At 46.4% G+C, this 26441-nt stretch overlaps 4 protein-coding genes across 15 annotated transcripts in view; 3 read left to right on the plus strand and 1 right to left on the minus strand.

The window, feature by feature from the left end:
• The first annotated feature begins 2239 nt into the window (after positions 1 to 2239).
• On the plus strand, positions 2240 to 3221 carry ASCL3 (achaete-scute family bHLH transcription factor 3). Its single transcript, XM_025929160.2, has one exon. It carries the CDS (start codon positions 2303 to 2305, stop codon positions 2846 to 2848), a length of 546 nt encoding a protein of 181 aa, XP_025784945.1. The 5' UTR covers positions 2240 to 2302; the 3' UTR covers positions 2849 to 3221.
• A 2631-nt stretch (positions 3222 to 5852) lies between these two features.
• CD1H11orf16 (chromosome D1 C11orf16 homolog) lies at positions 5853 to 11682 on the plus strand. Of its 3 annotated transcripts, none has more exons than XM_025929192.2 (5): positions 5853 to 5950; positions 6563 to 6747; positions 8015 to 8171; positions 10005 to 10239; positions 10840 to 11682. In XM_025929192.2, exons 2-5 carry the CDS (start codon positions 6581 to 6583, stop codon positions 11589 to 11591), a joined length of 1311 nt encoding a protein of 436 aa, XP_025784977.2. In that variant the 5' UTR covers positions 5853 to 5950; positions 6563 to 6580; the 3' UTR covers positions 11592 to 11682. The 3 variants fall into 3 exon arrangements, with proteins under 3 accessions (XP_025784977.2, XP_086534168.1, XP_086534169.1); XM_086678042.1 differs by having other exon boundaries at positions 5856 to 5946; XM_086678043.1 differs by lacking the exons at positions 5853 to 5950; positions 6563 to 6747 and adding an exon at positions 6051 to 6540.
• A 2501-nt stretch (positions 11683 to 14183) lies between these two features.
• AKIP1 (A-kinase interacting protein 1) lies at positions 14184 to 23641 on the minus strand. Of its 5 annotated transcripts, XR_015241027.1 has the most exons (7): positions 23504 to 23639; positions 23050 to 23277; positions 22507 to 22587; positions 20196 to 20300; positions 18297 to 18371; positions 15309 to 16112; positions 14184 to 14366 (listed from the first exon to the last, which is right to left on the minus strand). XR_015241027.1 is itself a non-coding variant. In XM_025928579.2 (6 exons), the coding sequence occupies exons 2-6, from the start codon at positions 23269 to 23271 to the stop codon at positions 15972 to 15974; spliced, it is 624 nt and encodes a 207-aa protein (XP_025784364.1). In that variant the 5' UTR covers positions 23272 to 23277; positions 23496 to 23641; the 3' UTR covers positions 14184 to 15971. The 5 variants fall into 5 exon arrangements, 4 of the variants coding, with proteins under 4 accessions (XP_025784364.1, XP_086534170.1, XP_086534171.1 ...); XM_025928579.2 differs by having other exon boundaries at positions 14184 to 16112; positions 23496 to 23641; XM_086678044.1 differs by having other exon boundaries at positions 14184 to 16112.
• Positions 23642 to 23725: 84 nt separating this feature from the next.
• The window catches only part of DENND2B (DENN domain containing 2B), a 178466-nt gene continuing 175750 nt past the window's right edge, over positions 23726 to 26441 (plus strand). For 4 of the 6 annotated variants that reach the window (XM_086678039.1, XM_086678035.1, XM_086678038.1 and 1 more), the window contains exon 1: positions 23726 to 24215. The gene's annotated coding sequence lies outside the window, so the exon portion shown is untranslated. Of the gene's footprint in view, positions 24544 to 26441 lie in introns of all 6 variants that reach the window. The other 2 variants (XM_086678036.1, XM_086678041.1) reach the window with 2 other exon arrangements.

Here is a 26441-nt window from a genome sequence, read left to right on the forward strand (position 1 = left end):
AGGGTTGTGAGTTCAAGCCCCAGGTTGGGCTCTTGGGCTGGGCATGAAACCTACTTAAAAAGAACAAAGGGGGGGGGGCACCTGGGTGGCTTAGTTGGTTAAGTGTCCGACTTCGGCTCAGGTCATGTTCTTACGGCTCCTGAGTTAGTTCTAGCCCAGCATCGGGCTCTGTGCTGACAGCTCAGAGCCTGGAGCCTGGTTTTGATTCTGTGTCTCCCTCTCTCTCTGCCCCTCCCCTTCTCATGCTCTGTCTCTCTCTCCCTCTCTCAAAAATAAATTAGCATTAAAAACATTTAAAAAAAAGAAAAGAAGAGAAAAGAAAAAAATATATACCTCATTGTGTTTGAATTCTGGTGCTTAGAGGCTACTCCACCCATTACATAGTATAGCTTGCAGGTTGTTGCTATGCTCAGGTAGAGAAGCAAGTGAAATGTTACCTAATCTTGCTCATAAACAGGTCTGAGGTTTTTCAGGTGGGGAGGGGAAGTTGCCTCTTTTTCTTTACACATGCCAACTATAGAGGCCAAGCCCTCATTCCTAAAGATGTTTTAAAATCACATCCTTGAGGAATTAACAGAAAGTCATATTTCCCTCTTTTCTGGAGGCCCACAGGTAGATTTCATGTTGCTTTTTCCATTTTAGGTATGATCGTCTCTCAACCAATATGTTTTAGATAGGCCAATGTTTGATTTTCCAGTGTTAGGGAAAATATAAGCCAGGTTTTTCTGTGAGCTGCAATTTAGAAAGGGACACTACACAAGTATTCATCTGTAAAGAAAGGAAAGCGGAAAATAACTGATGCCTGTACATTATATATATTTTTTCATTTGATCCTCACAACCACCCTGCAGAGTAGTTAATAACTCAGTTGATCATAGGAAAAAAACTGAAGCTCAGAAAGGTTAAGAAGCTTGCCTAAGGACACATAGCTATGAAGGGGCAAAGCCAAGTTTGAAACTCAAGGGTGTTATAACTGAAAGAAAAATGCTCTTTTCTTACAGCACTACCCTACCTCCCAGTTAACTCGTTACTCTGAAGTATCCCTGTAAAATCTGCTGTGGCTTTATTATTATAGTCAAAGGCAAAAAGTAACGGTTGTTTAATAAATGAGGTGCATGAAGACCTATTCAGAAAAAAGGAATGTATTGGTGTGGGACTTCTTGGGTATAATGTTCTATCCTTATGTTCTGTTAAAAAAACAACAACAAAACACCTAAATACAGATGGACTTCATTCAATATATTTAAAGTTCTATGTAAGTAAAAATATGTAATTTGACTATGTTTAAGTATATTAGGGGAGTTTCTTATTTAAAAGAATCTTAAAGTGAATTTTTAAGAGCAAATGATTCCTTTCTTATTTTTATTTTTTATTTTTCCTGTGGCGTATCAGGTATTAATTAACGCTATGCCCGTGAGGTTGCATGATCATTAACTCGTTTTTAATGTTTCCAGCATGTATTTGAATATTGTGGTATTTCAATGTTTCCCAAACTTTACTTATTTGCATTGCATGCACTTTCACGGTCTTCATTATCTGTATTCCACCTGTACTATTATTTACTTACTACTTTTCTTTAAGTGAGATTTTTTTTACTCAAGCAGATGTATTTTTTTAATGTTTTTTTTTAACATTTACTTATTATTGAGAGACAGAGCATGAGCAGGGGAGGGGCCGAGAGATGGGGAGACACAGAATCCAAAGCAGGCTCCAGGCTCTGAGCTGTCAGCACAGAGCCCGACGCAGGGCTTGAACTCACAAACCATGAGATCATGACCTGAGCCGAAGTCGGACGCTTAACCGATGGAGCCACCCAGGTGCCCCAAGCAGATGTATTTTTAAAACAAATTTTGTATCACTTCCATAAATGTGAAATCAGTATAATTCACAATTAATAGAAATTAACAGCAAAGCATTATTAAATTCTAGTTAGATACTATTGCTTGTTGAAGGCCTCCATCTGGGGAGAATCAGAAAGCATTCTAGTAATGTGGAAGACACACTCTTACAAGACTAAAGCTGTATCTTTGTAATCACAAGGATCAAAAGAGCTGGAAGAGAATAACTTTCTTACAAAGTGAGTCAGTGTTATTTAATGCTGTTCCCCTGTACCACCAAAAATTCCTCTCTTCCTACCCACAGAGTATTATAGCCCAATATCGTTTTCAGAATGAGCTCAGGAACTATGCATCAAAGCAGAGAAGTCTTTAAACTATTGATCTCTGAGAAAATCAATGAGACCTGCTCTCTTTTGATCTGGCCAAATTAATAAACTTGGTTATGTTTCCAGGCTAAAGAGGAAATGATGGACAATCGAAGCTACTCTAATCTGCCAGAAAAACTGCCTGTTTTCTCTGATTCTGTCCACTTGCCACTGACCAGGTCCTTCTATCTGGACCCCATGGTCACTTTCCACCTGTACCCTGATGCCCCAGTACCATCCCCTTTCTCTGAAGACCTGCCGTTGCTGCCTTTTCCCAATGACTCCCTGATCATGGAAAATTATGGTGAACCCTGCTCCTTCTCCTTCCCCATGCCTTATGCAAATTACAGAAGGTGTGAATATGCCTATGGGCCAGCCTTCATCCGGAAAAGGAATGAACGGGAAAGGCAGCGGGTAAAGTGTGTCAATGAAGGCTATGCCCAGCTCCGACATCATCTGCCAGAAGAGTACTTGGAGAAACGACTCAGCAAAGTGGAAACCCTCAGAGCTGCTATCAAGTACATTAATTACCTGCAGTCTCTTCTGTACCCTGATAAGACTGAAACCAAGAATAACCCTGAGAAAGTTTCCTCCATAATGGCAACCACCAGCCGCCACAGTGACCCCATTTTTAGAATCATTTGATCCTAAACAGAAACAAATAATTTCACAAAATGGAGTCTTTTACAGCATCATTCAATAGTTTTTCCTAAATGTAATTTCTGAATAGGCAAACAACAGCTCAAAAGTTAACCTATGCTGGCTATTTCTTACGGGGGTTTCAGACATATGACAATTACCTTATGTGGATTGAGAAGATGCATCTTAAGCTTTGGTGATTTCTTTCAAAAACTTTAGAGGAGCAGAAGTCCCCAGGATTCTCTGTAAATCTCCCCCAGCCCTTCTCACACACTTGGCCAGAGTCTCAGCCATGAGACACTCTCACAAAAGTATTGTAAAGTATGACTAATGAGTGCTCAATGCTTGTAATGCGTTTTGCAGACACTTCACGCGAAATGACCACAATGAACCTCTCTTGATTTGTCAAAGTGTGGTGGTTTTTATTGCTAGCATTTGGGGTTGACAGAAAATCTACACATCTCTATCTTACTCATGTCCTGATGGGAGAACATCCCAGGGCTGAAGCAAAGGTAGTTAACAAAGTCTTGTTGTCATGTGAAATTATTTTGGAGTCATCTTTTTCCCGCATGCAGAATACTTCCTCAGGCAGCCTAGTGTAGGGGTTAAGGAGGCAGTCTCTGGAATCAAACTGCCTCAGTTTAAACTAGGACTCTTGCTACCTTCTCTCCATGTCTCATTTCTTCATCCACAGAGTGAGAATAATAATAACAGGAACTGTCCCCCATGTTTATGAGGAGAATTAACAGTGCCTGACAAAGAAGTATTCATAACCATTATTATGATTGTTACTATTATTTTTAAAAAATTTTTAAAGTTTATTTATTTTGAGAGAGAGAGAGAGAGAGAGAGAGAGAGAGAGAGAAACAGAGGCAGAAGGAGGGAGGGGCAGTGAGAGAGAGGGAGAATCTCAAACAGGCTTGGTGCTGTCAGACAGAGCCTGATGCGGGGCTTGAACTCATAAACTGTGAGATCATGACTGAGCCGAAATCAAGAGTCGGATACTTAACATACTGAGCCACCCAGGCGCCCCATTATTATTACTATTATTAACCTTGTTTTGTCCATAGCATCACCATTCTCCAGGTTCTCCTGGCCAGAAAATGTGCATGTGCCTCGCCTTTCCTTCACCCCTGGGAAGGACTGTCACTGCCCCATATCTTGGAGTCTGCCTTCAAAATGTCTCTATTTCCATTCCCATGACCAGTGTCAGCTCTTCCTTCTCCCTTAACTCCCAGGTTCCATCTGTCACCAAGCCCAGTCAGGACTTTCCATAAACTGGCACACTCATCTCTACTGTCATCTCTGTAAAGTCTTCCCACTCCAGCCATTACTCGTTGCTTTATTTTGTACACATATCTCCTTGAAGTTCCTATCCTACTATCTTTACACTCTGTATTACACACCTATCTCTTCGGTAGACCAGTCTTATTCCTTCTAAATTGTTAGCACCCAACAAAGAGCCTCAAATAAGGCAGGTGTTGTGGGTAAAATATTTGGTGTTACTATTTTCTTATTCCACTCCTGTCATATCATATCTGGTCACTGTTAACAGTCTCCTCCCTGGCCTCCTGGGCTCTATTCTTAACTGGTTACATTCTCACTCTGATGTTTTTTCTTAAAGCATTTTCTGTCACTTCATTGTGTGAAGATGTCAAGACCCTATGACATATCCCCTTTGACTACCATTTTGTTTACATGTATCTTCTTGGTTTTCAAAGCTCCCACCGATCTGGCACTTTCCCAAATAGTCACATCTTGATTTTCTCATGACACCCCATTTCCTCCAGAAGAGAAAAGCAGTCTTGCAAAGGCATCCTTCTCTCTTAGCTCTTGACTCCTAAACTGGAATATTCTCCTTTTTCCCTCCATCATTGAAATCCTACCTGTCTTATTCTCTCACTGCCAGAGACTCCATTGGCCTTTCCTGGACTCTAATTTTGTGCACCAAAGAACTCGGCCTTTAGCAACAGTCAGTCAAATCTGTATAGCAATAGGGCTGCCTTCAATCAGGGCTCAACAATGTCACCAAGAACCTGTTTTGTTTAGGTCTATTCTCCCTTTCTCTGGGAATAGCTTCAGTATCCCACAAAGGCAGCCAGAAGCCCCTAGAACAATGTACTTTCTTATTTATGCATAGAAAGAGAGGAAAGAGAAAGTCTATAATCCAGAATTCCCAACAAAAGTCTTGAGATTTATTCTGATTGGAGAGGCTAGGAACATGCCCATACTTAACCAAACCCCAGGAGCAACCCCAGGGGAGTGGAATGTGCTGATTGACACTCATTATACCTGTGGAGCTGGGGGTGTGGTCAGCCTCTCCTAATCACACGGGTCTGCAAATGGAAATGGGAACTGTTGGAAGAGGGGAATGGATGTGGGGAAAAACACTTGCAAATGTCCCAGTATACTTTTTTGGTATTCTCCCCTGAACACAGTGCCAGGCACATAATCGGTGCACAATGGCCGTCACATGCCTCAAACACCAGCCTGTTCCATGGACATTCAAATAAGTGCGGAGTCCAGACTTCTGTTCCCTTGGTCGCTGGTGTCCACTCCCATCACCCCCAAGTGGTAACCACAACTCTGCTCTTCAGCAGGGTCCTGTTACAGAAAAGATGTGCCCACGTTTAGTTATTTTGCTTTAAACTACAGATACATTCTATCTTAGAGTCCTTTGGCCAGTCAGGGGCTCACCCGACCTGGTCTCCTGCCTGCACAGGGTGGAGACAGATCAGTAGCCCCTAGTCTCTGTAGGGACAGTTCCCTCCCTCACAGGACTCCCCTGGGTCATGAGGGCTTCCCACCATGACTGCCTCTTCCAGCAGTGGGAAAGTCTGAACTTTGGGGAAATGAGGCTGCAATGGGCTTTCTCTCTAATGCCCTTTCTCCCCTTCTTCCAAGAGAAACCCTCTCCTCTCTCCCCTGCCATGTCTCCCAAGGCCCCCTGCCACTCCTGTGCACGTGCTCAGTACACTCAGTCCACAGTGTTCTTGCTGTCTTGGATCCATGGCAACCTGCTTGGCAACCAGAAGTCAGTTGGGCTGAGGCTCTGAGCTCCAACTGTCAGACGGGCTGAGGCTGAGGTGGAGGAGTTTGGGGCTGTGAGTAAGTCCCCTTGGGGTCAGCCCTGTGGGCTTGGGCAGGGGCAGACCCTAACATAGCTCTGGTGGGCTGGGGCAATGGAGTGTGATGTTGGGAGCGGGGTGGCAGCTGTCACCTCTAAACAGGTCTGTGGAGGACACAACCCTGGGATCTCAGCTCTACCTGGGGCTAGTGTTAGTCCTGTGGGCCACTAGGTTAGGAAGGGAGTCTGTGGCTTAGGTTAGGGGTCAGTTTGTCATGAGGGTTAGGCCAGTCATATTTGTATTGTTTTACCTCCGGGAGTCCCTACACCTGGGGAGAAGGAAAAAACTAGCACACATTGAGCTGCTTATACACCAGGTGCATCCCATATATTCTCTCCTGTGCCATAGCTGAAGCACAGTGGTGGAGTGAGCACGCAGCCTGCAGGCTGTGAAGGATTTAAAGCTCGGTTTCTCTGAAGTCACAACTCTTGCCCTTTCAACCCCTCCTGTATCTTCTGAGCCAAGGTTCTCAAGGCAGGTGATTCAGAGAACAGTCTGTGGGAGCAGTTGGAGACTGCTAATGGCAGAACTGAGCCCTGCTCCAGCCAGCAGCCCTCTGCTGCAACTCAGGTAATGGTGTGCTTGTTCTCAGGTGGTTTCCCTGAAGGCCATGGAATCCTCTGCGGGGCCCAGGATTCCTTTGCCCAAATACTGCAGTGTGGCCTCAACCCTGAAGTCTGCCTCCTGGGCTGGTGCTGCTCCCTGCTGGGACTTCTCCTTCACCTGCCCCTTTGCCATCCAGGCACCCTGGCTCAGCCGGCACATCCCCCTTACCAGGTACTAGTCTCTGCACCTCTGGCAGAGGTGACGTGCACCCCCCCCCCCACCCTTTGTTCCCCTCTGGTATTGGCTCTTGATGGCATATCATGAGGGAGACAATTTGCTTCCTGGGAAGGCTGAAAGGGTTTCTTCACTGCGTGGGCTAGGAGTTGCTTGGGGTATTATGTCACTCGTGTGTAAACTGTACTCCTTGTAGCACTTAGTAGAGGGTGGCAGGTGTCAAGGTTAGACGTGGGAGAGAAGGCAGTCAGGCATTCACAGTTTCTAGCTCATTTTACCATTAACCAAGAGACTTGCCCCGGCACCGTGTGAGAAATTAGGGTTTCTGCAACCAACAGCTAAGGCGAGGTCTCCAGTTGCCTCCACAGGTCCCCTCAGTATCCCTCGGTTATCCTGGCCTTTCCTAATTTCCTCCGTCGGCTGTCTAAAGTGTGATTGCAGAAGAGGGAAAGGGAGCTCAGCCCTCAAGCACACACAAGTGGTGTCAGTTCCAGGGACTCACTTGTGTCCGTGACACTCAATTCTGTTCTGCCCAGGTTAGGGACATGCCAGCTTGAACCCTTAATAGCCCGGCTTTCTGGATTCATCTATGCGGACCTTCTCGTTCAAAGCCAGAGTTAAGCATCCCTGTATCCAGGCTTTCCCACAAAGTAACCGGCTGCTTCAGAAAACCCATACCCTGACTCAACCATCCCACACCCCCACACCCCTGGTTTGGCCCTGTCCACAAAACTTTTCAGGGGTGGCATCTCCTTTATTTCTGTCTCTCCGGCCCCTAGTCAGCTCCTCCGTGCTTCCCTTGCTCAAATACTTCCTCCTCCCTTCTGAGCCCACAAGCATCCTTCCAGTTTTACTCCTTTGGCACTAGCATCGAAACACGCATATGAATCCAGCCCAGATTCCCACGCACCACCTTAGGATTTACCTCCCCAGGGCCCTTTCCTGGTCTCCTGTTCAGTCTCAGAACCAGTGTTAATTCACTTGAATATATCAAGGCGAATCACATTTTGATGACCTTAAAGCAATTCTCAATCCCCAAACGATATTCCCTTTCACTGTCCTCTCCTTCTGCCCCTTCCAGCAGTGTATCGTAGCATACTGGAAGCCACAGATTGCCAGCCACCTTTCACATGGATTTCTGTTCCATATAGCCTTACATGTCATACACATGCCACGGCGCTGCTCAGATCTGTGAAACGGGTTTCTCGATGTTTTCAGGGCTTGATCGTCTCCATTCCCTAATTCCATTTGTGTTTTTTTGCAGATATGCATCTTACCACCCGTGTCTCCACATTGCTGACTCCGCATGGCAGGGGCCTGGCTGGTCGGGAAGAGTTGGAGATGCTGCTGACACATGGATCCTCGCAAGAAGGGCACCGGATGGCTTTTATTACTGGGCTCAGATAAAGGCTGCTCCAGAGGCAAGTTCCTCGCACGTCCCAGCACCCTCCTCTGGGTGGCCCTGTCACACCTGCTATGCCTCAGCTGTGTGTGTCCGGCAGTTCAGAGTCTTGGATAAGCACATGTCTTTTGTGGCCAGGTTCCAGAAGGGAAATGTAATGTCAGTGAGTGTATCAGTCTTCCAGGGCTGTGTAACAGAGTAGCACAAACAGGGTGGCTTAAGTAATAGAAATGTATCATCTCTCCGTTCTGGAGAGTGAAACCCAGATGTTGGCAGAATTGGTTCTTCTGAAGGCTATGAGGGAGAATATGTTCCACATGCCTGTTCTGATTGACTTCTGGTGGCTTGCTGCCAATCTCTGCTGTTCCTTTGCTTGAAGAAGCGGCACCCCAATCTTTGCCCCACCTTCAATTGGTATCTTCCCTCTGTGCATGTCTGTGTTCACATTTCCCCTTTATAGAAGAGCATCAGTCATTGGGGGTCACCTGGGTGGCTAATTTGGTTAAGTGTCTGACTCTTGATTTTGGCTCAGGTCATGATCTCACAGTTTGTGACCTGAAGCCTCCCCCGCCCCTGTCCCCGCCCCCACCCCCGCATTGGGCTCTGTGCTGACAGTACGGAGCTTGCTTAGATTTCTCTCTCTGGCCCTCCCCTGCTTGTGCTTTCTCTCACAAATAAATAAATGAACTTAAAAAAAGAAGATCAGTCATTGGATTAGGCAGCCACTCCCCTCAGCCTACCATGACCTTGTCTTCACTAATTATGATCCTATTCCCAAATAAAGTCATATTTGGAGGGGCTTGGACTCTAACAGATGAATTCGAGGAGGATACAATTGAACCTGTGACAGTGAAGAAAGTTTGCAGTAAAAAGTGCTTTGTTCAGGAAAATTCAATGTGTTGAATTATGTGCACCAGCCTAAAGGAAAGAAGCAAACCCCTCTGCCCACACATGTGCCTCTGTACCTGTACACACGGAAGTGTGGTCCCCCACATGCTGGGAGTCAGGCCTACCCTGTACTTCAGTGGCTGTTTACTTCTTTGGGATTTTTTTCTCTTCTTTTCAACGTCAGACTTCGTGCATGTGGATTCATGGAGGGAAGACTAGTGTGAATTTCCGTTCAGAAGTCATTTTGTCATTTTTCCAGTAACTAAATGTGAATTTCAATGAAATATTAGCACAGTTTCGTTCAAGTAATAGGTTGTCTCATGATTAATTTTTTTGTGATTAATTTGTAACCAGAATTTATTTCTCTTTAAAATCATACTGAGTTCTCAAAACAGCGTGTACTTTCAGTAGCTTAAGTACTTCCCTGCCCTCTCTTTTATGATGTCCACTTGCTGAGCCAAACCTATCCTCACTGATGTAATGGCAGTGCTGAGGGCTGCCCTCATGTTAGGCCACAGCTGCTCCTTGCCCATGTGGGTGTGGGCCTGTGGATGCATAAGCGACCCCTGGTTGGTCTTGGATGCAGGGACAACATTTTTGGGGAATGCTAGGAGGAGGGGGAGTACACTGGGGAAAGATCCAGAGGACGCAGGTTATCCCTGGGAATTGCAGGCCAAATATATAGGGGAGCAAAGACAGACAGGAAAAGAGGGAGGGAAAGGAATGGCAGGAAGTGATAAACAAAAGTTGTCCGTGGTGAAAAGAGGTTGAGGGAAGAACGTCCACACCACAGCCGGCCTGTCCCTGTCTCTGTCCCCTGGCCCTTGCTGTGAGTAAGCCAGCCCCTGGGCCTGGTTCTGGGAACTGTAAGCCAGCCCCTGGGCCTGGTTGTAGGGAACTGCAGTGCTTCCCTGTTCTACTTCCCAGTGCCACATCTTACGCTGAGTGTTTTTCTTTTCCACAGTTGGAGAGACAGGGGGCCCTGCTTGTGGAATTTGAGGTTCCCACTGCCACAGACCCAAAGCTGCCAGCCCAGCGGCAGAGTGTGGTCTTAGAAGAAGATGTCATTCAGTTCTTGCTGTGCGTAGAACACTCACCACGGCCAGGGGACAAGGTGCTTGCAGCCTGGGATCCAGACCAGCAGCGGTATGGCCCTGGCACGGTTCTCTTGGGCTTGGAGGCGAGAGACCCCCCGAGAGGTAAGGGGAGCTGCTTTGACCTATCAGTCCCCGGGAGGGAGCCAGGCTGGTAGGAGAGAGCCAAAAGTGTCTTAGAGGGGAGTGTAGGGTCTTAGAGGTGTTAAAAAAAAAAAAAATCCTCACCCCTCACTTGCAGCTTGATCGTGGATGTGGCAACAGATAAAAAAGATCATAACTTTTGAATTATAAAATGCTTTTCATCGGGGAAAAATAGCCTAAAACTATTATGTCTAAATAGGTTAGCTAATCTATGGTGCGATGGGGCCACACTCATGACGGGTCCCCCATCAAGTCATCGAGGGGACAGTCCCCTCTGCAGGGTGCACCAGCTAGCATTGTTGCAGTTTAGACAGTGAGAAGGGGAGGCCTCTCCTCTTTCCCCTCTGAGGACGCGTTTTGACTTTGACCTAAAAACTGAGACAGGGAGGTGCCTGCAAGTGCAATGGGAAGTGGCAGTAGGTAGATAGGGGGTGGGTGAGGGAATGTTCCGGGGAAGGCTCTCCAGGGAGGGGAGGCCGGCAGAGCAGAGGCTGCCCTGAGGTTTGCTTTGAGGCCATGACATAGAAGAGGTAACTGACAAAATGTTGCTCTGTTACGTAGCATCAAAAGGAGGAGGAATTACTGTTCACTTCTGGAATGGCAAGACAGCTACTGTGCCTCTGGGCCAGGTCAGGTGGGTGCCCCCAGCTGTGTGGAAGAAGGCTGTGGAGAGGCTGCACAAGCCTTTAACCAGGGAGCACCCCGGGCCCCTCCTCTGGGCCCCTTGCTGCTCTCCGCTGGGACCGGTCGCTGGATGTGTCATCAGCGGGCTTTCTCCAGGCGCTCTGTTCCTGTGCCCGCCCGGCCTCCCCCAGGCCTGCTGCCAGCTGCCGTACCAGACCTGCCTCTGCTACTGTCCCTGGGCAGGACCCACCTGGTGGCCTCTAGCCAGGACCTCAGGGGCCACAGCCACAGAACATCCAGAGGTGAAACTAAAGCCCACAGCACAACTTTTGCCTCTGGAGGGTCCTGCAGAAGAGGAAGCAGTAGCAGTGCAAGCTCCCATGGGTGTTTCTTCCTCTTCTTCCTCCTCTTCTTCTGAGGAAGAGGATTTGGGGAACGATCTGGAGATGCGCCTCCCGCAGAGGCTGGCGGTGGACAGCACAGTCAACACAGACCCTATTCTTCTTGAGAAGTCTCTGAGGAGGCAGGGTGCCCTCTGCCAGCCCGAGTGGAGGTATTGGAGGAGAAACGGGCCTGAGCCCTGTCCTGGGAAGCCAGGTACAACACCTCCTGAGATCCCTGCTCCCTTCCCTCCCATGTATCTCTTAGGAATCTCATGCATGTGTCCACTGTACTGGGATTGGAAGTAACACTTAGGTGTGTGGCCATGTTGAAGGGGAAGCTGGGACAAGAGGGAAATAGTGGGTTTCCATCTGAACAATAAAACCCACTAAGAAAAGATGGGTTGATCTTTGTGTGAAGGTTTGCATCCCTATTTAACAACTGTATTTTCCTTCCTCACTTGTCTGTGCTGACAGGGCACTGCCATTGTGTGCTTTGGCCTGCCCCATACCCCTACTTTTTTTTCTTGGAGCCCTTGAGTTTTCTCTAGATGAAGAGTCAAAATGCCCCCAGGTGTCAATTAGTCTTCAGTGTCCCGAGAAGCACAGAAACTGGTCTTTAAATATTGGTCACCAGGCCTTACTCCCCAGATGGTCCCCTTAGTAAATCAGAGTGGGGAGAAGCAGGGCCCTGTGTCATGCTGCTCACTCCTTACAAGGGATCGTAATCCCAATGGCTTACAAAGGGATTGTTGTTGGCAATCCACAGCCACCCTCACCTTCACCTTGAGCTATGAAGTGTGAGACATGCTCCCCTCATAGGTTTGGAAGCAGTCTATCGCTGACATGCTTCACCTCTGTCAAATTTAATTCCCAGTAAGCCCCAGCAAGAGCAGAAGCCTAAGTCAGCTGGCAGAGGTGGATGGGATGAGCCCAGCCCTAGACCAGATTCTTGGGGCTAACATCCAGTGAACTAAATGAACATTCAATCTGAGGCAGGAGGCTATGTGGTTAAAGAATACCACTCCTAAGGGCTTGAGGATCTTGAGGCACCACCCACATTGGGACCCACTGTGTGTCCCTGTTTAAGGCCACTGCCCTATTTCCAGGAGAGCTGAGGCTCAGCCAGAAGGACCTCTGAGCCCCTGAGGATTTCAATCTTGCCCCAGGGGTAAAAACTTTATTGGTCTTCAGTTCCAGAAAGTTAAATTATTTCTACACTGAGAAACTTTCTTGGTGACTCCTGGGCCCCTGGGTTTTGGGGTGGTTGGGAATGGACAGGGGTTGGCTGCTGTTGGACTTAAACTGAGGGCTCTAGACCTTCTTTGGTTTTCAAGATGGGGATCTTTCCCCCACCTCTGAGAGGGGGTTAACTAGAGAAACAAGAATCCAGCTGTGTGCAGCTGAGCTCCTCCTCCCCTGAGAGGAAACTCTGTATTGATAATATAAAGGGGGGGGGGGGGCAGGTTCTTGGGCTCCTGTAAAATAGGTCCCTGATCTTACAGTGAGAGGCTGTGAGAGGTACTGGCAGAAGCTACTTGGAAACAACTGTTTCTACCAGATATACCCTCTCTACAAGTGATATTATAAAGAAAATGGTGCCCAAACCTAGAGTTTTCATGCTAAATTCTCCGTAGCTTCCACTGCCTCCTGCTTCAGCAGACTGGAGAGAGAAAAGCTGTCTATCCAACAGAGAGGAGTCTGTAGGGAGCAACTGAGCAGCACGGGGTTCAGTTTCAGGGAGGAACGCCAGAGGGGTAACCAGAGGGGACATGGAGGTCAGACATGCCCCAGGCACCAGTCTGCCTTCCCACTGCTGTAGCTCTGCTCAGCACAACATTCCACCTAGACTGGTTCCAGACCTGGCTAAGTACAAACTTCCCCTAAAGCTCTTCTCTCCCTCCAGTGCCCAGCCACCCACATTCAGTCTCTCTGCCCCTCACCACATTTAAACAGCTCCACTCTGAAGTGTTTTGTTCCCTCCCAAAGCAATTTCTAATTGACTCTAAAGAAGATAAATATGGTACCTGCAGGTACTCAGCCTGGTTTGCCCTTAGGTATTAGATCACTTGTTACGCTCCAGGCAAAGGTTAATTCTTAGAGCTCAAACATGAGGATCACAGGACCTGCCCTCTCCCAGCTCACAACCCTGTGCCCAAAGCTATGGGGAATATACTCGAGTCGGGGTGTGGAGAAAGGGGCCATCCCTGACCCTTGTCACAGGTGGGGCATTGTGTGCCATAACTAACTAGTGAAAAAGAGGTGCAAAAAACCATGTGTGCACCAGGGTTGGGAACAATGGCAAATGCCAGAACTTTCCTTTTCTCCCCTACATATTTTGTATGTTTTTAAGGAAATCTGCTACTTTGCTTCTCCTAATTGTGCTTGATGGCACCGATCAACTACCGATGTTTGACAGTCAGTCTTAGGCTCTGCCTTGTAAGAATCCCCTCGTGTGGGTCCCTCTGCCCTCCACACTTGGTTATTTTTGAGTTACCGTTTGATCCTCACATAACAATTCTGGAGAGGTCAGGTTGCTGGCTGCCCAGTTAGGTTGCTCTTCTCCCATGCTTACAACCTAAACAGGATTCAGTCTGTGGTTTTCAAAGCCAGGACAGGGATGGATTCCTGTACAGCATTCCTTCCTTTTTAGATTACTGTCCTATTCCCCTTGGAGTCACATCTCCCAATGTTTTGTTGTGCCTCGTTCAACCTTTCAAAACTTGTTTCCCAGCAGCTTGCCACCTTTTCTTTGTGATCAGTGTGATTTACAAGCTCCTTTGACAGGTGGCAGTTGGCCACCTTTGCTTCCCCTACTGGCTGGCTTGAAAATCATGACTAATACCTTCTCCACCCAGTTCCAAATGTGGCTATCAGATATAACCTATCCAAAAAGCATAATGGCCAGAAATAACTACCAGACTTTATTTCTCTTTACAAACAGCAGTGCCCGACACTTACAGATAGTTCAGAGATTCTGGGATCCGTGATGTGGTTCTATTTCAGTCATCAAGACTCATCCCATGGTGGCACACACAACATAAGTAATTAAATTTGGGGTTTAGGAACAAGACGTGGCATCATCTGGAAAGAGAGGGGCGGCAAACAACAGAGGGTACGAACTGCAGTGGTGGGGAGAACCAAGGAGCTGGTTCTGGAAGCAAGCGGCATGAAGTGGCCACAGAGCAGAGGAAGCTGAACACAGAAAATGGAGCCAGGGTACAGTGACACATGGGAGGGAAAGGAATGGCCCTCAGAACGAACGCCCTGAGGAGCCAGGTAAAGCAGGATGGTCGGGAAGGGGCTTCTCAAGGACTCCTTGCGTGGTTCTTCATGCTCCTTTTGAGAACGAAAAATCCCATGCTCTCTTCCCAGGAAAACGCACAGACCCACGATTTTGCATTCAGTTTCAGAAGGCTTACAGAACCCACAAGGCTGATCACAGTCTCCTTGGGGAGGCCAGGATCCCACTGAAATGACACTTTACCCTAGGGTGATGGGCATGGGTCTGCTTTATCAGGCCTCTGTCCATGGGAGTCTGTTCCTCCCTAGGAATGCTAATATAGCTCTACATAAAACTTAGTTTTCATCATATAAAATATTGGCATTCATCCTGAGGAAAGACTTGTTACATTCAGAATGAGATGAATTACCAGGCAACCAAACAGACAGATGCAATATTGTTGACACGGTACCTTAAAGAAGTTTAGGGCACATCAAGGACTTTTGAAAACCAGTGACTTTTGGGGCGCCTGGGTGGCTCAGTTAAGTGTCTATAACTCCTGACTTCAGCTCAGATCATGATCTCACGGTTTGTGGGATTGAGCCTTAGGTCGGGCCCTGTGTCAGGCTCTGTGCTGATAGCACGGAGCCTGCTTGGGATTCTCTCTCTCCCTCTCTGCCCCTCCCCAGTGCACATAAATAAATAAAATCTCTGACTTTTGAGCCTTATAATTATAATCAGCATAAGACTCTCAGGATTTTTTTTTTTTAATAGGAAGCTAAAAGAGTAGTGGTGGTAAATACCTGAGGAGGCATTACAAAGTGGTTAAGTCCTTCTTCAATGGACGGAGGCAGAGTGCAGGCCTCAGGTGACAGTCGAATAAGCAGCAGCATCTTCACCCATTAAGACTTCCCGGCAGATGAGCGGCAGGAAGGCACCTGCCACAAGGGGCACAGGAGTCTGGTGGCCACGGCCAGGGCTCCCTGACGGGGGCCTGGGGAGATTGCTCGAGGATGCCTCCTCCACAGAAGCTGCAGGGGGTGATTGGCCTGCTTTGGGCAAATGTGTCCACAGCCTCTCTGCCATCGTTTCATAAGCCTTCAGCTGTGCGTGAGCGACACTGTTTCACCTCTTAATACCAATAAAAAGGAATTCTCTTCATTTCCAAATCATCTCCCTTTATTATAATTAGCCTTTACCTGGAAAGTAAGCAGTTAAAAACCATTCAGATAGCATCATTACATTATTATTTTCAGCCAAGGGGGGGGGGGGGAGGGGGCGGGCACTTCCAGAATTTTAAGTTAAAATAGGCACTGAAAGAGACAAACTCCAGTTCCCAGGAAGACTGACCCTCTACAGTCAGCAGTAAAAGCAGGAGTAATGTGTAAATATTAAGAGAATCATATGGTGACTTTATTCTTCTTGCTACTTAAGAAAAGGTGATGCGATGGCCGTGATGGTCAACATCATACGGCGAAGACCAAGTCCACACTTTGTCCTGAGTCCACTGCTACCACGTGAGTCTTGGTTAAATCATTTGCACCCACAGTGACGGAATAGGTCCCTGGATATACTTCTATGTAGAGGTCCTTAGAGATGTTTTCAGCCTGCAAGAAAAAGCATTTATTAGCGGTTTAGAGATTTTCTATCACAGTGCCATCAGGGCACCTCCAGCAAGGTGACCCCTGTGTGCCAGAAGTACAGTGGAACAAAGCACTGATGTGGGACATGGAGGTCCTGCTTTCAAGTCAGCCTGGGAAGACAACAGGAATGTCATTTAGGTAAGTCTCCGCCTCTCCTTGTGCCTGTTCCCTTATTTCTAAAACTGTGATACCTACCTCACAACATGTACGTGAAAACACTTTGTAAGCGCTAGAATGTTACAAGAACATGAAGGGTCATAAATGGGACACTCCAATCATCGTGTTGGGGATCAAAAACAGACAGTGGCACCTGTTAGCACGGATTAGCAGTAATGACAAGGCACCATGGAATAACGAGACCCTTTTTAACTGTGCCTTGCTAACTCAGGAGGAAGATGAACTATTCTCTTCTCTGAAAGTGGAGCACACTAGAGTAGATCCCATTCCATCATGCAGCAAGGCGGCTGGCTGGCCAAAGCCTCCCCCGGAGGACTGGTTGTCCCATAGTACAAAGCACGGGAAACTGGAGTCAACGGAAAGTGTTGTGTTTAGAGCTGTGCCGAACACAGACCATCTTCCAAGGACAGATTCAACACATGGCTGGGAAGTGGGTAGATGTGCGGCCAGAGGAGGGGTCTCAGTTCTGATGGCAGACGGCAACACCGCACACAGGAGAAAAGAAGAGCCTGTAGTACAGAGCCAAAGCTCACATCCTACAGCTGGGATGTCCTGCATGCTTCCTCAGTGCTGGGCGGGGCGGGGGGGGGGTGGCGGGTAGCCACAGGGAGCAGCTGCCCTTTCTACCACCATACCCGCGGCCCAAACCAAACCACCAGCCAGCAAATTCCACAAGGAGGAATAAATGGTAATATTTATACTTTTATGAAACTGCCTCCCCGCCCTCTACTTTGCAGAGATTTAAAATGAACTTTTCCTCGGACGCCTGGGTGGTTCATTCGGTTGAACTTCCTACTCCCAGTTTCGGCTCAGGTCATGATCTCACAGTTGTGTGGGTTTGAACCTCGCATCGGGCTCTGCACTGACAGTGAGGAGTCTGCTTGGGATTCTTTCTCTCACCCTCCCCTGCCCCTCCCTTGCTCATGCTGTCTCTGTCTCTCTCCAAATAAAAGTTAAAAAAAATTAAAAATAAAGTGAACTTTTTCCAAAGCTGCTTTAACCTCTGTTCTTTCACGCTCAGTTACTGCAAAATTGGCCTTATTATCATTTGACACGAATGCATAGGACTCTACCACAACTACGCACTGGTCATCAACTAAGTACACAAAAGTCGGTTTCAGAAAATTCGGCTATATTGGAATCACGGAAAGCCAAGGATACTTCATTTGTCTGCATAAAAGGAAACACAGGGGTAAGACTGGCGTCTGTGATTTCAACACCATGAATATCGGGCAGATTAGCATTACCAAAATTCAGCAAGCATGGGAGGCATCTAAACCTTACAACTTATCTGCGTTAGAAGCAGAATATTGTTCATTGCCACTGACTCTAGCATATTCTGAATCCTGGCTAGTAGCACACTGTAGACAAATAAAGATTAAGCAAACTATTCCAGCAACATGCTGGAGTTCCTTTTCTCAGAATTCCAGCCCTTCCAACTTCCAGAAAATTCCCTGGGTTCATGAACTAATGAGTACTTTATTCTAAAAATGAAAAACTCATCACTGCATTTTTACAGGGAAACATTTGTGGAAAATGAGAACAAATCCCTTCAAATGTTTTGGAACTCGATCTAACCAAATTTATGTTTCAGAATTTCAGCAATGGTTTTCACTTTGTAAGCAGGAGGGTCAGCACCCCCCTGCTGCTTGAACAGATGGTGGGATTCCAGCAGGACCCAGTGCCAGCCCAGCTGGGCCGTAAGAATGGAGATGTGAATACTTCACATTCTTTCCAACCGCAAGTATGAGCCCAAGCACAAAGAGTATCCCTTAAGCTTCAAGTGAAGGAAGGATACCAAGAAAACATAATTTTACATTGAATCAAAATGCTGTATTCTCTCTTTCCTCAAGGGTGAAACCTCCCAACGTCAAATACTATGGGTCTGGTACAAAGAACACTCTAACCAGGTCAACTGGTTCATGGAATGCACTGGTGGTGAAGCCCAGAATACAGAAGATCTGTACTCACAGGCTGCTGAGAGGCCTCTAGAGCACACTCTGATGCGTGAGAGATGACTCCAAGACCAAGAGAGGTGTCTTTTCTCTGAAGAGATAAGTTGAAACACTGATTAGTGCCCAGACTTCTGGATTATAACAAGAAACTTTCTCTTACTTTATTAGGGTTTAATAATTGTTCTGTCAGTTTCTTCTAAGTTGTCACCTAAGTTATTAAGGCTTTTAGTGAACTCTGTGAGGTATTTGTAGTCAGATGTTTACCATGTTATTTAATTAATTAATTAATTAATTAATTTAAAACACTTATTTTAGTGGCAGAGTGCGAGCAGGTAAGGGGCAGAGACAGACATACAGAATCTGAAGCAGGCTCCGGACTCTGAGCACAGAGCCTGACGTGAGGGTCGAACCCACGAACTGTGAAATCATGACCTGAGCCAAAGTTGCACGTTTACCTGACTGAGCCACCCAGGCACCCCTACCATGATTCTTTTTTATACTTATATGGGCTTTGGAGACAGACCTGAATTTGAATCCTATGTCCTGCTTTACAAAAAGGGGTGGATTAATTTCTCTAAGTCCGTTTCCTAATCTACAACATGGGGATACTAGATTGGAGATTTTTAAAAAAAAATTTTTTTTTTCAACGTTTATTTATTTTTGGGACAGAGAGAGACAGAGCATGAACGGGCGAGGGGCAGAGAGAGAGGGAGACACAGAATTGGAAACAGGCTCCAGGCTCTGAGCCATCAGCCCAGAGCCCGACGCGGGGCTCGAACTCACGGACCACGAGATCGTGACCTGGCTGAAGTCGGACGCCCAACCGACTGCGCCACCCAGGCGCCCCATAGATTGGAGATTTTAAGTGCAAGAGTGACTGACACTTAGTAGGCTCTCAGAAAATAGAATTCTCTTCTATGCTTCTCCCAGGAGTGGGGGTACTAGAGGAGAAAGGCAGAACTGATAAAGTCGATCTCCCTTAGAAGCACTAACTTACATTTTATAGGAAGGGATGGGAGGGGCAGGACTGACCCTTGCTCACACGTAACCCCCTTAGGATCAGGCAAGAAAAGGGAACCCAGGATTTGGGCCGTGTTGGTGCTCCACACATGCCAGGGAAACAGGAGGGGCTTCCACGTGCATCCAGCCCTCACTCACATCCCTGTGGCCATTCTTCTGTCCCTTCCCTAAACCCACAGGCCAGAGAAGTCAGGAATCCAATCTGTGGATTAGACTCTGAACTTAAGTTTGCTGTCTTCAAGTACAACTAGGAGAGTTTAAAAAGAGCAAAACAAAACAAAACCCTACTCTCTTCAAAAACAACAATGGACTCCTATGGCATCAGTTCAACAAGTAGAATCTTTGGCTTCCCCAGAACATGTGGTAACAGACAGGTAAGACTGTAGTAAGAGGCCTATAATTGTTCCTAATACTAGTAGTTTATGTTCTAATATTTTAGGAAAAGAATTCTGTTACAAGAGACCCCCCCCTTACACTTCCTTTTTAAAAATTACCAAAGACATGATAATTATCACTAACTTAGGGTGAAGTATGTGATTATTAAAAACCTCTTTCGTATCTGTAGATGTAGGTGAGGACATTTGAAGCTCTCCTCTTTAAGCCTGTCCAAGGATCCTGGGACTCAGGATTTCAGGCTCAACTGAAGATGCTGCAGTGGCATCAATCTTATCTTTTGGACAAAATTCTATTTCGTGTTCATTGCTGCGAGGTCTCCAAGGTTGGGGGTTGATACATTTCCATTGAACACTGTAATGCTGAGACACAAAGTAATCCCCCAAATACAAATCCAGCAGGAACTCCTAATTACAGGGTATCACTTCGGGGGTGGTGGTGGGTGTGTGGGTGTGTGTATGTGCGTACTAAGAGCATGGCACGGACAGCTGAGGATACATACCTGACCATTCCTCCCGTCACAGCACAAATGCAGTTCCGACTTCCTTCTGTGATAACGAGAGACGTGGGCTGCCCCTCCATCCTCCAGTACAGATGAATAATATTTCTATAGAAGTGATGTGAAAGATATTGGGTAACCAAATAGTCTGATCAAATTAAAAAAAAAAAACCAACAAAAAAACCCAAAAACCTCCCTGCTACTTGGGGAAAATGTGGTTAAGGAGGGAGGCATCAGAGCAAAGGTAAATCATCCAGTCTCTTGACAGGCCTCTGAAGTTAAGGAACAACTCTGAGCCCACGTAAAATAGCTGCAGAGAAGGAAACTGCATTTGGCATCACTTTGCTGCCATCTGCTGTCTTTGTAGGGCAAGAATTCTGGCCACCTACAGTTGGGCAGGAAGATGCTCTCTGCCAGGTTAAATAATTGTCACAACGTCTTTGCCCCAATGTCAAGTACACATGCCCTTCCACCTCCTCTCATCACAAATTCTGATGAGCTGTTCCATTTTTATTGTCTAAGTCCCAGACAAGGACAAGGGAAGAGGGGTGCATCTCCTTGAGACTTAGAAATACAACAGGAAATGTAACAAAAACTCAACAGCTAGGCAATCGTTCTGTCCATGCGGGGGAGGGGGGGAAGAGGTCTGTAATTTAAGGACAATAATCCAAAGGATCAGAAAGCAGTTACATTTTTTCTTGTCTATTTCCTTCCTCCCCCTCAAAGTTAACCTTAAACTTGCCCTTGATTATGACTAATGATGAGGACATCACAAGCCTGCTTGTTTTGAACACAGTGTACAAAAAGTGTTTAAGGCATGAGACCAAAAGAATGAGAAGCTGTGGATAGCACTTCAGGACATAGGTCTAATGATGTATTTTAGGGGCTCCTTCAAAATTGTAAAGGCAAGCTCAGAACACGTCTTAATTCTATCTTGAGAAAGCCACGGGATTCTGAGACTCCATTCAGAGTGAAAATCTGAAGTATGGACTGAAAATCAAAATGAAGAACACCAATTTGCTAAACCTCAAACCAAAGATCAATGTTATTCCTTTCACTGAACCATGTACCAAAATGTTTAAGTTGATCACTTCACAGAAAAGCTGAAGTTATGGATTTTTCTAAAACTAACAGAATAACACAAAAATATTCTCTGGGCCATATCTCATTGATAGGAATCCTGTTCTTGGAGTCAGAGGGCTTTTACAAAAGATGTAGAGAGAGAAGAGATTTTTAAAAATCTTAATAGATGAAATTCAAACAAGGTATTCTCTTCCTTCTCCCTTGCAGACCAGCATCCTTATAACCACATTAAGAATCACATCATGTTAAGGCTGGAACCTTAACATGAGTTAAGAGTTCCAGAGAGTCTGCCATAACTTCTAGATAACAGAGTATCTTCCATGCAGGTAATTTCCTTGGATGCAGGCTGGCCTGTCTTCACCATTCCTTCAAAGTACTTAAAGATGACTTAGTGTATGGTTTTGAGAAGAGAGTCTTTAAAACCTTTGTACACTCCTTTCAGTGAATGGTACCAAAAATATCCCTCAAGTCCCTCATGCTGACAGTTTATGACAATTTTCTGGTGTTCATCTCTCAGTGGAAACCAAAGAAACAGACTCTAGAGGCTGGAAAGCACTTTAGAGATCTTCATTTTATGACAGGGAAGGTAGGCTGAGAGAGACTAGCAGGCCCAGGGCATCATAGCCAGAAAGTGGCGGAACATGGGTGTGATTCCTGGGAGGTTGCTCTGCTAGTAAGCCACACCACCTCTGATGGGGGCACTCATCAGGTTATGAGGGTTCCACATAACCATCTTTGTGGCCAACAAGTGATATGGACTCATAGGGACATACTTAAAAACAAATTACCGGGGACTTGAAACAGAGGTTAAATTCTAGTGTAGGGAATTTGTTTCTGTTTTTGTTTCAATACATTTCGAAAACCAGAAAGGGTCAGTTCCAGTTTAGAGTGACCTTACTGATGTTTTTTAACTTTAGTTCAGTTCAAAGTTAAAAAAAATCCCTAATATCTGGACTTGATTGTTTTGGAAGTCAGCAAATAAGCTTCCCACCCCTCCTCCCCCAATAGTCTGCATCCTCAATAATACCTACAGAACTGGACACGCAATATTTGTTGAATAAATTCTAATTTGGATTTATCACCCGGTTTAAATCCCTGTTTACAACCTGCCCTTGAAGGCGGGGCAGGGCAAACAGGTAGTCTCCAGATTCTCCCTAAATTCTGCAAAGATCCACTTTGTGATCCATCTGCAGGTGGATCAAGGGCATGGCTTTGGCTTACACCAACTTACCCCACACTGACTTGAAGTATAGTCCATGAATTCTGCCATTGTTCTGAAGGAAGCACTGAGGGTTGGTTGTCTTTCTTCTCTCTATTTGAATAAATGGCAAATCACAGGTGAGATGTGGTATTCCCTACTGGAGAATGAAGTCATCTGGAGAATGGCGTCTTTTTTGCTTTTCAAAAGGCCTCTGCAAGTTTAAGTCAGTAAGAAGGACCTTACTGAGAAAGAATTCCAATCTAATAGGAATTTATCCAGGACAAGGAAAGGTTTGCTAGCTTTCCCGTAAAATCAGGTGGTAACATGTAAGATTTTTTTATATATATAAAAAAGTAACATACCAGGGCCGACCACTAGCGGTACCCTAAACTACCCAACAAGAATCTGTCAAATGTCAAGAGTTTTCAGGGGGCTTTCCGTTCACTGTCCCGTTACTTTACAGCTTCCGCCAAGGACAGGACCCCTCAGGTGCTTCTGCTGGGCGTGCCCAGGTTGCCAGCAGGCCACCAGGAGCGAATGAATGGGCTGGTCCCCCAGCACAGGAGCCCTCACCTCTCCCGGGAGAAGACGCTGGGGGCCGGCTGCTGGCCGTCTTTCTCGGTCAGGTTGTTCCCGGGAAGTGACCCCCACGCTGCTTTGGGGGAGCTCCCGCGAATGCCAGTCCACCGCCCTCCTCTTGGCCCGCTCCAGCACTTCTTGACCCAGCCTAGCCGTGCGCTGCAGGGCACGTCGGTCCACCCCGTTCAGCGCCGCGGCCGCCAAACAGTTCTCCATATCTCCCTGCGCGGGTACATACACACAAACACGGGCTGGTCAGCGGGTGGCCGCGACCCTACTCCCGCTGCGGGTGTGAGCCCAGCCTCGACCTCCCCGGCGACCACCGCCCCCAGTTTCGCCCCCAAAGCGCCCTCGGGCCGGTGCCCGTCCGGGGGCCAGCTGGTGCGAGCAGATTCCCTCCATTTCCGTCTCCCCCCCTCCCCTCGGTAGGGGGCCCTCACCCACTCGCCTTTCCAGGCGCATGCGCACAGCCCTGTGTTGGAGAGGGAAGGCTGGACCTGGAGAACCCGGCGCCGGCGCAGCAGGCCATTGGCGGGGGGCTGGGCCTGGGGCCTGCGCCGACCACGCCTTTTGCGTCCTGGCGGCGGCCCGGGAGCGCCGGTTGCCGGGCTAACTGCCGGGCGCAGGGGCGGGGCTTGGCGGCGTGCGGGGCGTGGAAGTCTGAGTCGAACCAGGGCCCGGGCCGGCCAGTCTGCGCCTGCGGTGGGACCCCTGGGCTGGGGGCCATGTCCTCCGAGGTCATCTCCAGCGCTTTACGTGATGGACTCGGAGTAAAGTTAGTTGGTCGCCTGTTGGGCTAAGAAACTGTGGGGAATAAGACACCTGCCTCCAGGAGCCTTTTTCTGCCTGGTCCATAGTTTGGGATACCGCTACTCTAAAAACTTTATTTGAGATGAGGTGAGGCCACACAGTGAGGCCGCCAAGGTGGCGCTTGGAGAAGAGTGTGGCCCGCCGGCTGTGGGCAGTGGGACTCGGGGCCCTCCGCCAGAAGACAGGTGTTCAGGGCCGGAGGGGCATCTGAGTTCTACGTACAGCTCCGTAGTCTCATCGTGGCGGCTTTCTAACTTCTCCGGTGGAGAGTAGGGACTCACGCATTTTTGGAAGCCTCTTCTCTTGGGGGGTTGAACCCAGTTTTCAAGAATAGTTGCAGCAACGTTTAAGTAAGAAGCTATGCATCGATTTCTTCCTCTCCATTCCTCACCTCTGGGTTATTTGATAGAAGGTATAGCCCAAGGTCTCGCTGCTAATTAGCGACTGGGCTACACCACACTGCGCACAGCCAGCACAGCAAAGCCTTGACGTTCAGGAAGAACCACTTTAAGGGATACTGCTCATTAGGGGTCATTTTAAGGGACACGAGGAAATCAATGCTGACCTCGTCTCCTCAGCAGATGGCTTGATCAGCAGTTCTGGGCCACCAGGATACCACTGCAACCTCCATCTGCACTGTGGCTCATTTCCTGCTTTCCTCTCACTGAAGGAAATTAAGTAAAAGTCTTCATTATCATTGGGATATTTCCAGCGTAGTATAAAATATTCTAAAACTTTTCCTCCAGTAAATGGTTTTTATTGCCTCCTTTAGAATTTAGTGGTTAGGCGCACACGGTCCCGAATATCCAGTCTGGAGACCTGAGTTTGAATTCAGACTTTGCCACTTTTTTGCTGTGTTGATTCTGGGCGAACAAGTTACTTCTTTGAACTTCGCTTTTCCTCTTCTCTATACGTAGGGATACTAATAGTAGCAACCTCCTAGACTGTAAGCTTCTTGAGAGTGGGGACCATGTTCATTTTGTTTACTGAGTTTAAGGCGCATCTAGTATTTTTTATCTGTGACAGAAGGGGCTAAAAATAGCTCTTGAATGCAGTGAAGTAGGAATTGGGTTGCTGGGTTTTTTTGTGTGTGAGATAAATCCTCTAAAATGCTTAGCCCGATGCCTTGCAAACAGTAAGTGCTCCACAGATTTAGCTAGCATTATAACGCTCCAAGCACTGTTCTAGGACTTGTGGAAAATAGAAATGGATCAGGTTAAAGCAGAATAAAAACGAGAGAATGATGCACGTAAAATCTGTAATGCCAGAGGCCAAATATTAAGATTTTGTTCATAAGCTGTTGTTATAAGATAGATAAAGTGCTATGAGGCTTAGAGGAGAAAGGGATACTTTTCAGTTGGGGGTATCAAGAAAGGCTCGTTAGAGAAGAAGGCATTTGAGCAAAGTCTTGAGGATGGCCCAAGAATTAATAACAGATATTTAAAATCCCTGTTAACTGCTTTTATAATGAATGTGGTTCGAACTTTTAACTGTGTCTATGTAACCATGAGCACATATTTAACCGTTTTCTACCTCAGTTTTGTCATCTTTAAAATGGGAATAATAGTATATTCCTTATAGAGTTCTGAGAATCAAATAAATTAATACATATAAAATGCTTTGAATAGTACTTGACACATAGTAAATACTCAGTAAATACTAGCTAGTATTATCTTAATCAGACTTCAGCCTTGTCTCCCAATATGTGCTTACTTACCTGATACTATATCCATACCTCACATCAGTTGGCTTTCTTCCACAGGATTCTGTTACTACCTCCCATTCCCAATTCCATTCCAGTTGAAGCATTACTTTTTATCAAGTCTACTTTTTGAAATCTGCTATTCACAGATGCAACCTCTGTTTCCATGGCTTTCTTTTTTTTAATATTGATGTACTCATCCCAATCTGATTTAAATTATATTAGTTATGCTTCATTTTCTTTCAAGGTGGAAATTATTCCTGATTTGTTTCTAAACATCCAGGGCTTTTTAAGCAGTAGGTGTTCATCAGGCATTGGTTGGATTTACTGACTTAATTTTTTATTTATTTATTTAAAAAAAAAAATTTTTTTTTCAACGTTTATTTATTTTTGGGACAGAGAGAGACAGAGCATGAATGGGGGAGGGGCAGAGAGAGAGGGAGACACAGAATCGGAAACAGGCTCCAGGCTCTGAGCCATCAGCCCAGAGCCTGACGCGGGGCTCGAACTCACGGACCGCGAGATCATGACCTGGCTGAAGTCGGTTGCTTAACCGACTGCGCCACCCAGGCGCCCCTCATTTTTTATTTAAATAGATCCCTGTTAGGCCAGATAAGAGTTGGCTTCTTGGAAAAAAAAAAAAATCTACCTACATACTTGAGTGAATATAAGGAATATTCGGTTGTAACTAATTTTCCCAGAATTTAACAGTTAGAAATATATGGAAAGAAGATGCTTGGAATGAAACTAAAGCCTAAAGACTGACATGAAATTAAAATTTTGCATTTATTTTTATATTTATAAACATATTTATATATATCTTTTTAAAAAATGCTTTCAAGGTTTGAACCATAAACCACAGATTGAGAGGCTC

Source organism: Puma concolor, chromosome D1 (assembly GCF_028749965.1).
Source record: "Puma concolor isolate L17-30 chromosome D1, mPumCon1.1.hap2, whole genome shotgun sequence".
NCBI classification, from domain to species: Eukaryota; Metazoa; Chordata; class Mammalia; order Carnivora; family Felidae; genus Puma; species Puma concolor.